General features: G+C 37.4%; 1 protein-coding gene across 1 annotated transcript in view; it reads right to left on the bottom strand.

Annotated features, from left to right (window-relative positions):
- Positions 1–14,151, bottom strand: part of TEX11 (testis expressed 11) — a 348,927-nt gene that overhangs the window by 297,086 nt on the left and 37,690 nt on the right. The window contains exon 4 of the mRNA XM_060003090.1: positions 11,160–11,239. Within this exon, the coding sequence (XP_059859073.1) occupies positions 11,160–11,239 (80 nt within the window). The remainder of the gene's footprint in view (positions 1–11,159; positions 11,240–14,151) is intronic.

Genomic DNA, 14,151 nt, shown 5'->3' with positions numbered 1-14,151 from the left:
GACTGAATCAAGATAGAGGATTGAGCACACACTACAGCCACCCCTTCTATTATAAATCCCTAGAAATGATGTGTATATAGTACATACTATGATATATATATATAATATATACTATAAATTTTATATACTATGAACCCCTAGAAAGGATATATATATATATTTATATGATATAGTATATATATATATATCCTTTCTAGGGATTTATATATATTTTCTAGAAATAAAAGAAAAATATACATATTTTTCTTATGAATAATAGTCCTGAAAAATAAGGGGCATTTTCAGTTGATATGAAATTATGAAGAACCTCTGAAAAACAGCAAATGGAATGAGGCAAAATCCCATATCCTAAAATGCACGAAAATGCAAAATGTGGAAACATTCTGGATATGAACAGGAGGAGTATCAGGCAGTAGGCTTCATCCCCAACAGATATATTCTCCCCTCCTCCCCAGAAAGGAACAGTAAAGTACAATCACTTAGGCTAGAGAAAAACAGAGTTCCAGGTGGCTGACAACACAGGTCAATGCAAAACCTCTGGTCTTAATTCTCCATCAGTCACTGGATTCAGTTACAGTAAATAGTGTGACACAGAAGACTATCAAGGAATCTCAAATTAAATATAAGCAAGAATCACCAAATGTTTGAGGGTAACCAATAATATGAAAGGACATCACACTCAACAAACAGAATACCTAAGGAAATAGAATTAAGACAGCAAGTAGATGGAAACATAAAAAGAGAAATACCATTATTATCCACAGAATTAAACAGTAGTCATAATCGATAAAATGCTCCTTTTAGGTTCCATTCTTTGAAATCAATAAAGCCAAAAATGCAAATGTGAGAGGTAACAGAAGTTGGAAGGGTAATGGTGGGGAAAGGGAGAGAGAATGATAAAGGTACTAATATCTTCACAGAGTTGAAAGTAAAGATATACTCTCCAAAACTGATGGAGAAATAAAAACTTAAATATATTAAAATAAATAAATTTCAATTAAAATAATAATAAATAAAATAAATTAAAAACAGTATCATTAACAAAAACTGAAAGGAGTAGGGGAGGTAATATATGATGAGATAAATCTTCATCTATCATAACAGAAAGAAACAGATCATATACGGAGCTGATAAATCAAGATTTAATTATTGTAGGCTGAATTGTGTCGACCCCTCCCACCAAAAAATTCATAAGTTGAAGTCCCAGCTCCCAGTACCTCAGAATGTGACTGTATTTAAAGATAGGGCCTTTAAGAAAATGATGACGTTAAAATGACACCATTAGGTGTGCCCCAATCCAATCTGACTGGTGTCCTTTTAAGAAGAAATTTGGACACACAAAGGGACACCAGGTGTGTGCCCACACAGAGGAAATGCCATATGAGGACACAGAGAAAAGGCAGCCATCTGCAAGCCAAGGAGAGAGGCCTCAGGAGAAAACAAACCTTCCAACACCTTGATCCTGGACTTGATTTTGGATCATGATCTTGGACACAATTGTGGGAAAATAAATTTCTACTGTTTAGACCACCCACTGTATAGTATTTTGTTATGGCACCCCTAGCAAACTAATACAGTGATACAACCATATGATTAAGATATATGAAAGTAAACGTGAGAAGTAAAAACAAAAATGGTTACAAGCAATAGCCTTAAAATAGGAAAAGATATATGCACAAGGCAATTCACTGCAACATCCAAATGTCCATCAAAGAGGGCTGCTTAAATATGACAGTTACATGCACCAACTGAATGCTATGTAGCTAAAAAAAAAAGAAAACGCATATCTCTATATACTGCTATGGAGTGATCTGTCAGATATAATGTTAAATTGGGTAAAAAAAAAGGTGGAGAAAAGTATACGTATGGAATACTACCAATTATCTAAGACACTCGGGGCAGGTAGAGATATGAATAAATACCTATTTGCTTATATTTAAAAAGCAAAAGTAGAGAGAGGAAACAAGATGGTGGAGCAGAAGGACGTGCTCTCACTCCCTCTTGTGAGAACACCAGAATCACAACGAGCTGCTGGAAATCATCGACAGGAAGACACTGGAACTCACCAAAAAAGATACCCCACATCCAAAGACAAAGGAGAAGCCACAATGAGACGGTAGGAGGGGCGCAATCACAGTAAAATCCAATCCAATAACTGCTGGGTGGGTGACTCACAGACTGGAGAACACTTATACAACAGAAGTCCACCCACTGGAATGAAGGTTCTGAACCGCATGTCAGGCTTCCCAACCTGGGGGTCCGGCAACGGAAGGAGGAATTCCTAGAGAATCAGACTTTGAAGCCAAGTGGGATTTGTACCACATGAAGGAACAAGATAACCCCCCCAAAAAAAATCTAAATGAAGTGGAGATAGGCAACCTTCCAGAAAAAGAATTCAGAATGAGAGTGAAGATGATCCAGGACCTCAGAAAAAGAATGGAGGCAAAGATCGAGAAGATGCAAGAAACATTTAACAAAGACCAAGAAGAATTAAAGAACAAACAAACAGAGATGAAGAATACAATAACTGAAATGAAAACTACATTAGAAAGAATCAATAACAGAATAAGTGAGGCAGTAGAACGGATAAGTGACCTGGAAGACAGAATGATGGAATTCACTGCTGCAGAACAGAATAAAGAAAAAAGGATGAAAAGAAATGAAGACAGCCTAAGGGACCTGTGGGACAACATTAAATGCAACAACTTTCGCATTATAGGGGTCCCAGAAGGAGAAGAGAGAGAGAGAGGACGAGAGAAAATATTTGAAGACATTATAGTCGAAAACTTCCCTAACATGGGAAAGGAAATAACCACCCAAGTCCAGGAAGCGCAACAAGTCCCATACAGTATAAACCCAAGCAGAAAAACGCCGAGACACATAGTAATCAAATTGGCAAAAATTAAAGACAAAGAAAAATTATTGAAAGCAGTAAGGGAAAAATGACAAATAACATACCAGAGAACTCCCATAAGGTTAACAGCTGATTTCTCAGCAGAAACTCCACAAGCCAGAAGGGAGTGTCACGATACTCTTTTAAGTGATGAAAGTGAAGAACCTATAACCAAGATTACTCTACCGGGCAAGGATCTCATTCAGATTCTATGGAGAAATCAAAAGCTTTACAGACAAGCAAAAGCTAAGGGAATTCAGCACCACCAAACCAGCTCTACAACAAAAGCTAAAGGAACTTCTCTAAGTGGGAAACACAAGAGAAGAAAAGGACCTACAAACACAAACCCAAAACAATTAAGAAAATGGTCATAGGAACATACATATCGTTAATTACCTTAAACGTAAATGGATTAAATGCTCCAACCAAAAGACACAGGCTTGCTGAATGGATACAAACACAAGATCCATCTATAAGCTGTCTACAAGAGACCCACCTCAGACCTAGGGACACATACAGACTGAAAGTGAGGGGATGGAAAAAGATATTCCATGCAAATGGAAATCAAAAGAAAGTTGGAGTAACAATACTCATATCAGATAAAATAGACTTTAAAATAAAGAATATTACAAGAGACAAGGAAGGACACTACATAATGATCAAGGGATCAATCCAAGAAGAAGATATAACAATCATAAATATATATGCACCCAACACAGGAGCACCTCAATACATAAGGCAACTGCGAACAGCTATAAAAGAGGAAATTGACAGTAACACAATAATAGTGGGGGAATTTAACACCTCACTTACACCAATGGACAGATCATCCAAAATGAAAATAAACAAGGAAACACAAGCTTTAATGACACAATAGACCACATAGATGTAATTGATATTTATAGGACATTCCATCCAAAAACAGCAATTACACTTTCTTCTCAAGTGAGCACGGAACATTCTCCAGGATAGATCACATCTTGGGTCACAAATCAAGCCTCAGTAAATTTAAGAAAATTGAAATCACATCAAGCATCTTTTCTGACCTCAACGCTATGAGATTAGAAATGAACTACAGGGAGAAAAACGTAAAAAACACAATCACATGGAGGCTAAACAATACATTACTAAATAACCAAGAGATCACTGAAGAAATCAAAGAGGACATCAAAAAGTACACAGAGACAAATGACAATAAAAACACAATCCAAAACCTATGGGATGCAGCAAAAGCAGTTCCAAGAGGGAAGTTTATAGCTATACAAGCCTACCTCAAGAAACAAGAAAAGCCTCAAATAAACGATCTAACCTTACACCTAAAGGAACTGGAGAAAGAAGAACAAACACAACCCAAAGTTAGCAGAAGGAAAGAAATCACAAAGATCAGACCAGAAATAAATGAAATAGAAACAAAGAAAACAATAGCACAGATCAATAAAACCAAAAGCTGGTTCTTTGAGAAGATAAACAAAATTGATAAACCATTAGCCAAACTCATCAAGAAAAAGAGAGAGAGGACTCAAATCAATAAAATTAGAAATGAAAAAGGAGAAGTTACAACAGACACCGCAGAAATACAAAGCATACTAAGAGACTACTATAAGCAACTCTATGCCAATAAAATGGACAACCTGGAAGAAATGGACAAATTCTTAGAAAGGTATATAACCTTGCAAGACTGAACCAGGAAGAAACAGAAAATATGAACAGACCAATCACAAGTAATAAAATTGAAACTGTGATTAAAAATCTTCCAACAAACAAAAGTCCAGGACCAGATGGCTTCACAGGTGAATTCTATCAAACATTTAACGAAGAGCTAACACCCATCCTTCTCAAACCCTTCCAAAAAACCACAGAGGAAGGAACACTCCCAAACTCACTCTATGAGGCCACCATCAACCAGATACCAAAACCAGGCAAAGATACTACAAAAAAAGAAAACTACAGACCAATATCACTGATGAATACAGATGCAAAAATACTAGCAAACAGAATCCAACAACACGTTAAAAGAATCATACACCATGATAAAGTGGGGTTTACCCCAGGGATGCAAGGATTCTTCAATATACACAAATCAATCAATGTGATACACCATATTAACAAACTGAAGAATAAAAACCATATGATCATCTCAATGGAAGCAGAAAAAGCTTTTGACAGAACTCAACACCCATTTATGATAAAAACTTCAGAAAGTGGGCAGAGAGGGAACCTACCTCAACATAATAGAGGCCATATATGACAAACATCATTCTCAATGGTGAAAAACTGAAAGCATTTCCTCTAAGATCAGGAACAAGACAAGGACATCAACTCTCACCACTATTATTCAACATAGTTTTGCAACTCCTAGCCACGGAAATCAGAGAAGAAAAAGAAATAAAAGGAATACAAATTGGAAAAGAAAAAGTAAAACTGTCACTGTTTGCAGATGACATGATACTATACATAGAGTACCCTAAAGATGCCACCAGAAAACTACTAGAGCTAATCAATGAATTTGGTAAAGTTGCAGGATACAAAATTAATGCACAGAAATATCTGGCATTCCTATACACTAATGATGAAAAATCTGAAAGAGAAATTAAGAGAACACTCCCATTTACCATTGCAACAAAAAGAATAAAATACCTAGGAATAAACATACCTAGGGAGTTAAAAGATCTGTATGCAAAAAACTATAAGACACTGATGAAGAAATTAAAAGATGATACCAAAAAAAAAAAAAAAAAGATGATACCAACAGATGGAGAGATATACCATGTTCTTGGATTTCAAGAATCAATACTGTGAAAATGACTATATTACCCAAAGCAATCTACAGATTCAAGGCAATCCATATCAAATTACAAATGGCATTTTTTACATAACTAGAACAAAAAATCTTAAAATTTGTATGGAGACACCAAAGACCCCGAATAGCCAAAGCAGTCCTGAGGGAATAAAACAGAGCTGGAGGAATCAGACTCCCTAACTTCAGACTATACTATAAAGCTACAGTAATCAAGGCAATATGGTACTGGCACAAAAACAGAAACATAGATCAATGGAACAAGATAGAAAGCCCAGAGATAAACCCACGCACCTATGGTCAACTAATCTATGACAAAGGAGGCAAGGATATACAATGGAGAAAAGACAGTCTCTTCAATAAGTGGTGCTGGGAAAACTGGACAGCTACATGTAAAAGAATGAAATTAGAACACTCCCTAACATCATACACAAAAATAAACTCAAAATGGATTAGAGACATAAATGTAAGACCGGGCACTATAAAACTCTTAGAGGAAAACAGGCAGAACACACTTTGACATAAATCAGAGCAAGATCTCTTTTGATCCACCTCCTAGAGTAATGGAAATAAAAACAAAAATAAACAAATGGGACCTAATGAAACTTAAAAGCTTTTGCACAGCAAGGGAAACCATAAACAAGACGAAGAAACAACCCTCAGAATGGGAGAAAATATTTGCAAACGAATCAACGGACAAAGGATTAATCTCCAAAATATATAAACAGCTCATGCAGCTCAATATTAAAGAAACAAAGAACCCAATCCCAAAACTGTCAGAAGACCTAAATACACATTTCTCCAAAGAAGACATACAGATGGCCAAGAAGCACATGAAAAGCTGCTCAACATCACTAATTATTAGAGAAATGCAAATCAAACCTGCAATGAGGTATCACCTCACACCAGTTAGAATGGGCATCATCAGCAAATCTACAAACAACAAATGCTGGAGAGGGTGTGGAGAAAAGGGAAACCTCGTGCACTGTTGGTGGGAATGTAAACTGATATAGCCACTATGGAGAACAGTATGGAGGTTCCTTAAAAAACTAAAAATAGAATTACCATATGATCCAGCAATGCCACTACTCGGCATATACCCAGAGAAAACCACAATTCAAAAAGACACATGCACCCCAAAGTTCACTGCAGCACTATTTAAAGTAGCCAGGGCATGGAAGCAACCTAAATGCCCATCGACAGACAAATGGATAAAGAAGTTGTGGTACATACATACAATGGAATATTACTCAGCCATAAAAAGGAACGAAATTGAGTCATTTGCTGAGATGTGAATGGATCCAGAGACTGTCATAGAGAGTGAAGTAAGTCAGAAAAAGAAAAACAAATATTGTATATTAACGCATGTATGTGGAACCTAGAAAATGGTACATATGAACTGGTTTGCAAGGCAGAAGTTGAGACACAGATGTAGAGAACAAACGTATGGACACCAAGGGGGGAAAGTCACGGTGGGGTGGGGATGGTGGTGTGCTGAATTGGGCGATTGGGATTGGCATATATACACTGATGTGTATAAAATTGATGACTAATAAGAAGCTGCTATTTAAAAAAATAAAATTAAATTTAAAAAAACTAATACTAAACTTTCTTTGGGTTATTTGTATGGAAATATGTTAATATAAATGTTTCAGACATTACATGAAATTCCTAAAAATCTTATATGTTCTGGTATAATGTTATAAGTCATAATTCTAGTTATTACTTTAAAATGTATATGTCAGAAATAACTAGATTTCCTTGTCAATTGCATTATTATGAACTTCCATCAAATCTTTAACCGTGGTCATTTTTAAGTCTTTTGTCATTTACAGACAGTTCTGCCTGTACTCTGATTCTTTTGCAAAAATGTTCCTATAGGGCTTCCCTGGTGGCGCAGTGGTTGACAGTCCGCCTGCCGATGCAGGGGACACGGGTTCGTACCCCAGTCCGGGTAGATCCCACATGCTGCAGAGCGGCTGGGCCCGTGAGCCATGGCCGCTGAGCCTGCGCGTCCGGAGCCTGTGCTCTGCAACAGGAGAGGCCACGACAGTGAGAAGCCCGCGTACCACAAAAAAAAAAAAAATTTTCCTATAAAAGGGTTTCATCTTCAAGGAATTCATGGAAAAGACTCTGATAAGTACAGGTTTCTGGTAACTGACTATACTGCTGAACTGAATGAATAAGCATTTTCTGAATTCTAATGGAAAACTGATGAATTCATAAAAGTGCTAACAACAGATCAAGATGAAATAAATATTAATTACATGGGAGTGAGTGAACTGATGAGGATGATGATAATTTTTGTGACTTTCTGTTTGAATAAAAAAATGTGATGTAACTTTATGTAAAAAGAACTTAATGCAAAACAATGTCACTCTTCTCACATATTTTCTCTTGCTTTGGAAAATATAGATATTTTCTGCTAAAAATGTGATTTATGCTGACACGTAATACCTTGATTATTGTTATAAATGAATTAATAAATATTTTTAAGTTTCAAAAAAACAATAGGAGAGAAAGACAAATAATCTATGTTATCACTTATATGTGGAATCTAAAAGATAAGACAAATATATATAACAAAACAGAAACAAACTCACAGATATAGAGAACAAACTAGTGGTTACCAGTGGGTAGAGGGAAGGAAGAAAGGACAAGAAAGGGGTTGGGGATTTAGAGATGCAAACTATTATGTATAAAATAAATAAGCAACAAGGGTATATTGCACAGCACAGGGAAATATAGCCATTATTTTGAAATAACTTTAAATGGAGTATAATCTATAAAAATATTGAATCACTATGTTGTACACATGAAACTCCTATTGTAAATTAACTATACTTCAATAAAATACATAAAGTCATACATACATGCATACATACACACATATCAAAAGGATAAACAATAAAATAAACAAAATAGTTACCAACAGGGGAAGGGAGGGAACAGAGTAAAGAGGACAGAGATAGAAGCTAGACTTCTCTGAATATACTTCCTTTAGATTTGACTTGACCTCAGAACCATGTCAGTATTTTACATAATTATAAAACAAAATTCAGGGACTTCCCTGGTGGTGCAGTGGTTAAGAATCCGCCTGCCAATTCAGGGGACATGGATTTGATCCCTGGTCTAGGAAGAGCCCACATGCCGCAGAGCAACTAAGCCCGTGCACCACAACTACTGAGCCCACACGCCACAACTACTGAAGCCCACGCACCCTAGGGCCCACGTTCCGCAACTACTGAGCCCACGTGCTGCAACTACTGAAGCCCACGTGCGTAGAGCTAGTGCTCCATAACAAAGAGAAGCCACCGTGATGAGAAGCCCAGGCACCGCAACAAGAGTAGCCCCCGCTCGCCACAACCAGAGAAAGCCTGGGTGCAGCAACAAAGACCCAATGCAGCCATAAATAAATAAATAAAATAAAACAAAATTCAATCAAAATGGGTAGGTGGGAGCAATCACAAAAATCAAAAGCAAGCAGAAGCAAATAAACCTAGCTATATATCAAGTCGATAGCTTAATCATAGGGAAAGGAATTATTTCAGGTAATTTTAAGATATTTTAATAATATGAACACAATATTTTGACTGTACATCCCTAGTGAGGTATATCCTAAGAACAAAAGTGCAAAAAAATTCCTAAACGTTTTTAGAAATCATTCTTAGTAATAATATCGATATTGCTATATCCTGAAACTGTTTCAAAAATACATTTTCTAGGATAAAAGAGGTTATTCATTACTTTAATGTTAGGCACCAAGATTTTTAGCACCAAAGACACACAAATATAAAATCAAGAAGCTAAAACCCTATAATCCTAAATATCAATTGGAAATATCAGTATGAACTCATTATATACTTTCTCTCTTAAAAAATATATATGTCATAGCTCTGTCCACTAAAAAGGTCTAGAAACAATAATCAATGCAATAGTAATGAGCATTTGTGACGTCCAGACTGTGGGTTCTAAACAACGTTCTCCACTAAAAGAAAGCAGAGCTCCTTAGAGGAATGGCTGATTCCAGGTCTAGGGTAGGAACTATACAAGATAAGCCTGGATATCTTGCCATATCGGAAACCAAATGAAACTATTAAAGACTGCTGAGGTCGTGCCAAAAGGACTCAGAATCACTTAAAGAAGCTCCTTCCAGCCCAAAATAGGACATTGTGCTTCAATAAGCATAATAACTACAATGAACTGAAAGTCATTAAATATGTTAAAATCCATGAGTTCACAGTAATACTTTAAAAAAAAAAACCCACTCAGTCATCATTTAAGGATGTTACAGAATCAACTCATTATTCTGAAAACTGTTAAATAAAGGGGAAGAGTCAGGACTTTCGTATACAAAATATACTTCAGAGTAACCAAATAGTTGATGAAAGTTTCTCTCTATTCCAGTTAATAAACAAAATAACTACAGAATTAGAATATGCAGACCCCCACAGAAATAATGGATCTGGGGACAATAATCATCAAAGGACACTAACACAACAGAAAAGAGACAAGTAGACATTAGTGCCTCCTGATGGAAGTACACCATACCGCCTATGAATTATTCTTGACAAAAATGAACCTGAATCAGATCAAGCTTCTAAATCTAACTACCAGTTTACAGGAAAAACAGAGGACAAAGTACTACATTAAATGACACCATAAGGATGCAGTTATCAGAATCCAGAATTTAGGTAAACTATAGAACATATTAACAAAATACAAGGTGTGGACTTTAATCCTGATTCTAAAAAACCAACTGGAAAGAAGTGGGGGGAGGGAGGTGGGAAGAGTTGGGGGGAGGGAAGACTAGATATTTGATGATTTTAGAAAAATCTTTATTGAATTTTATCAGGTATGATAATGGATATTGGGTTTGAATAAAAAAGATATCCGGTCTTTTAGAGACATGTACTGAAATATTTATGGGAAAAATAATGCTTCTTTGGATTTATTTCAAAATAATCCATGGGGCCAGGGGTTTGCTGTTAGAGGAGATATAGAAGAAACAAGAGTGGTCATGAGTTGATGATTACTCTAGCTGAGTGATAGGTAAATAGGGGAATCATATTATCTTTTCTACTTCATGTGTACATTTGAGCTTTTCAATAAAATATTGTTTTAAAACACTAGGAAAAATACTTTCCACTAAAAAAACATACTTGCCTCTAGGAAGCAAGACAGGGGGTAGAAAGGGATGGAGCAGAAAACTATTACCTTTTATTATTTTCCTTACTTTTCATAAATCCTGAATTATAAGTTCAATATTTAGTCCACTAAATCACTGTAATAACAACTACAGTACTGCTGAGACCTTTAATTGTAATAGATATAATTATTATAAAAGTAACATTGCCAGAACTAAAGGATATAACCCCCTTCCAGGTTTACACTAACTTCAACCATCTACACAGGAATAATGACTCTCTCACTGAATCTGCACTTTCTCCTGATTTAATTAGGACTTACCAAAATTTGTCTTTGAATAGCTTCTTCTGAAGCAGCTGAGCCTTCACACATACACATCAACTTGCAAGCAACGTGCCGTACTGCAAAACAGTAATTAGATACCCATAAACACAAAACATTCATTCCCCTTTTATATACACATATAAAGAGAAAAGAGGAGTGAAGTGAAACCACTTTTGTTGTTAAAAATAAGAACTTTAAAGGTCTTTTTAAAAAATCAATTATCAAAAGTAAATGACCTGAAAACTACCAAATGAATCATGGGCTTAATGCTTTAGTCAGACAGATATCTAATTTTCAAATTTTAATTTCTGCCTGTCTTAAATCCCAAAGACTCACATGATGCTCTTGTATGTACCATGCTGGCAGCAAAATAATTCTAAGTAGAATTGGAATCTAAAGCTATTCAACATCTGACAAAATTCCTGAACATCAGAATAGTTTAAGATTATTCTCCTAAAATGTGAAACGGTCTAAATATATTATTTTCTGCAGATGAGGTAAAAGTTCTTGAAGCATAACTTAGAAAATACAGGTATCGTCATTACACAGTTCATTTACCCTGAAAATAGGAAAGTTTGAATAATTGTAACCTCTTTAGTTGTGTGGTTTCTTTCATCATAAAACATACCCAATTTATTAAAGATGACTTCACATATAACTGAACTAGTTGTCTTGATGTTATTAAATCTCAGCAGCCATTCTACTTATGCTAACACCATTTTTAATTAATATTCCAATGAAAAAGAGAAGATTTGCCCAGCTTAAATTACAGGTAATTGAAGTAGTCAAATTTTTTTTTTTTTTTTTTTTTTTGCGGTACGCGGGCCTCTCACTGTTGTGGCCTGTCGCGTTGTGGAGCACAGGCTCCAGACGTGCAGGCTCAGCGGCCATGGCTCATAGGCCCAGCCGCTCCGCGGCATATGGGATCTTCCCGGACCAGGGCACGAACACGTGTCCCCTGCATCAGCAGGCAGACTCTCAACCACTGCGCCACCAGGGAAGCCCCATGTAGTCAAATTTTTATTAACATTACAAAATGTAAAATTTATTCATCCCTCAACAAATTTAATTTGTTTCTGGGAAAAAAAACTTTCAGTAAAATAATTTCTAAACATATATTTACATTGTCCTGCATTTCCAGTTTTGTTTTGTTTTGTTTTTCTGAGGTACGCGGGCCTCTCACCGCTGCGGCCCCTCCCGCCACGGAGCACAGGCTCCGGACGCGCAGGCCCAGCAGCCACGGCCCACGGGCCCAGCCGCTCCACGGCACGCGGGATCCTCCCGGACCGGGGCACAAACCCACGCCCCCCGCATCGGCAGGCGGACTCCCAACCACTGCGCCACCAGGGAAACCCACATTTCCAGTTTTGAAAATGTTTCCTTTATTGTTTTCAAAGTTTACTAATTCTTCTGTACTCTCAAGGACCCTGATCTCAATTATTTTCCCTCTCCAAAGATATCTTCAGTGCTTCCGTCTCAATTTACTCCTTTCCCTCTACCTTCAAATATATCCATCTCCCTTCCTTGAAAAACTTCAACTAACCCCACTGTGCTTCAAGCTTCCCTCCCATTTCTCCTCTTCCTCCCATTGTCAAACTTCTTGAACTGAATGAGCTACTATGTTTTATTGCTACTCCCTCGTCTCCTTAATGCCCTGCAATCTGTTTTGCATCTTTACCACTTTACTAAAGCTGCACTCCCAAAGATCACCTTCCCTGACTTCACAGCTACATTTCACAATGATCATAATAACCTTTTTGAAAAATACTACTTCCTATGCCTCACTCTATCCTGGTTCAGCATTGAGCAGTGTCCCTCTGTGGGAAATGTCTTAGTCTAAGAACTTTGCTCCAGCCCCACATTCTTGATCCAGCTGTGTATAGTTATCACCAATAAAGCCTTCAGGCCAAAGGCACCTGAGGCTCAGACAGAATGCTACTTCAGTATAAAGATGTTGTCTTTGTTGCTGTTGCTCTACCCTTGTCTTCTCATCAGCCTCTTCTTGGCCCCTCTATACTATAAACATCTTGGTTAGGTGCTTGCTGACTGACTCCTTGCATCTGCCTTACTCTGCTCCATCAGTGCCCACAGCTTGGTATTTGAATTGACTTTAAACAACATATAAATTTGCATCCTCTGGCATTTGTGAATTCTTTATTTTTACTGTTTATTTAGCTTTAACCCATTCCTTCCTAAATCCTCAAGCATAATATATGCCTGGTATTTTTGCCCTGGAGTCTTACCTTGTCCCTTTCACCTACTGCCTGCCATAACATGGTTTGACAACCCTATAAAAGATTATGTACTCGGGCTTCCCTGGTGGCGCAGTGGTTAAGAGTCCGCTTGCCGATGCAGGGGACACGGGTTCGTGCCCCGGTCCGGGAAGATCCCACATACCGCGGAGTGGCTGGGCTCGCGAGCCATGGCCGCTGAGCCTGCGCGTCCAGAGCCTGTGCTCCGCAACGGGAGAGGCCGCAGCAGTGAGAGGCCCGCGTACCAGAAAAAAAAAAAAAAGAGAGAGACAGTATGTACTCAATAAGTGGGTAGCGAGTCTCCTCTAGAATATTTTGACTGTTACTTGTGGTATCCTATCCTTGCTCTTTTTCTTCCCAGTCCGTAACTGGAAGAATTAAGGTTAAAATCTCAGTACTCTGTTCTCTCAACACCATTGGTTCTTAATATTTGGTATGCATGAGAATTCCTGAGAAATTTTTTCAAATTACAGACATGCCCAGGTTTCATCCTAAACCCCCCAGATCAAAACCTCCAATGGTGGAGCCTGGGCATCTGTATTTTAAAAGGCTCCACAGGTTACTCTCATTTATACCAGTATCTAAGAACCACTGCTCTTTATTTTCTCCCTCAGAGAACTCAACAATTCTTGTGGCTTCAACAGTCATCTCCATGTGAATAACCATCAAATCTACAGGCAGCCCGACCTTTCTCACAAGCTCCAGTCTCACATCTCCAACCTTATTGTCACCTCAAA

This window comes from Delphinus delphis, chromosome X, assembly GCF_949987515.2.
Source record: "Delphinus delphis chromosome X, mDelDel1.2, whole genome shotgun sequence".
In the NCBI taxonomy this organism is placed as follows: domain Eukaryota; kingdom Metazoa; phylum Chordata; class Mammalia; order Artiodactyla; family Delphinidae; genus Delphinus; species Delphinus delphis.
This window is presented reverse-complemented; position numbering and strand designations above follow the sequence as displayed.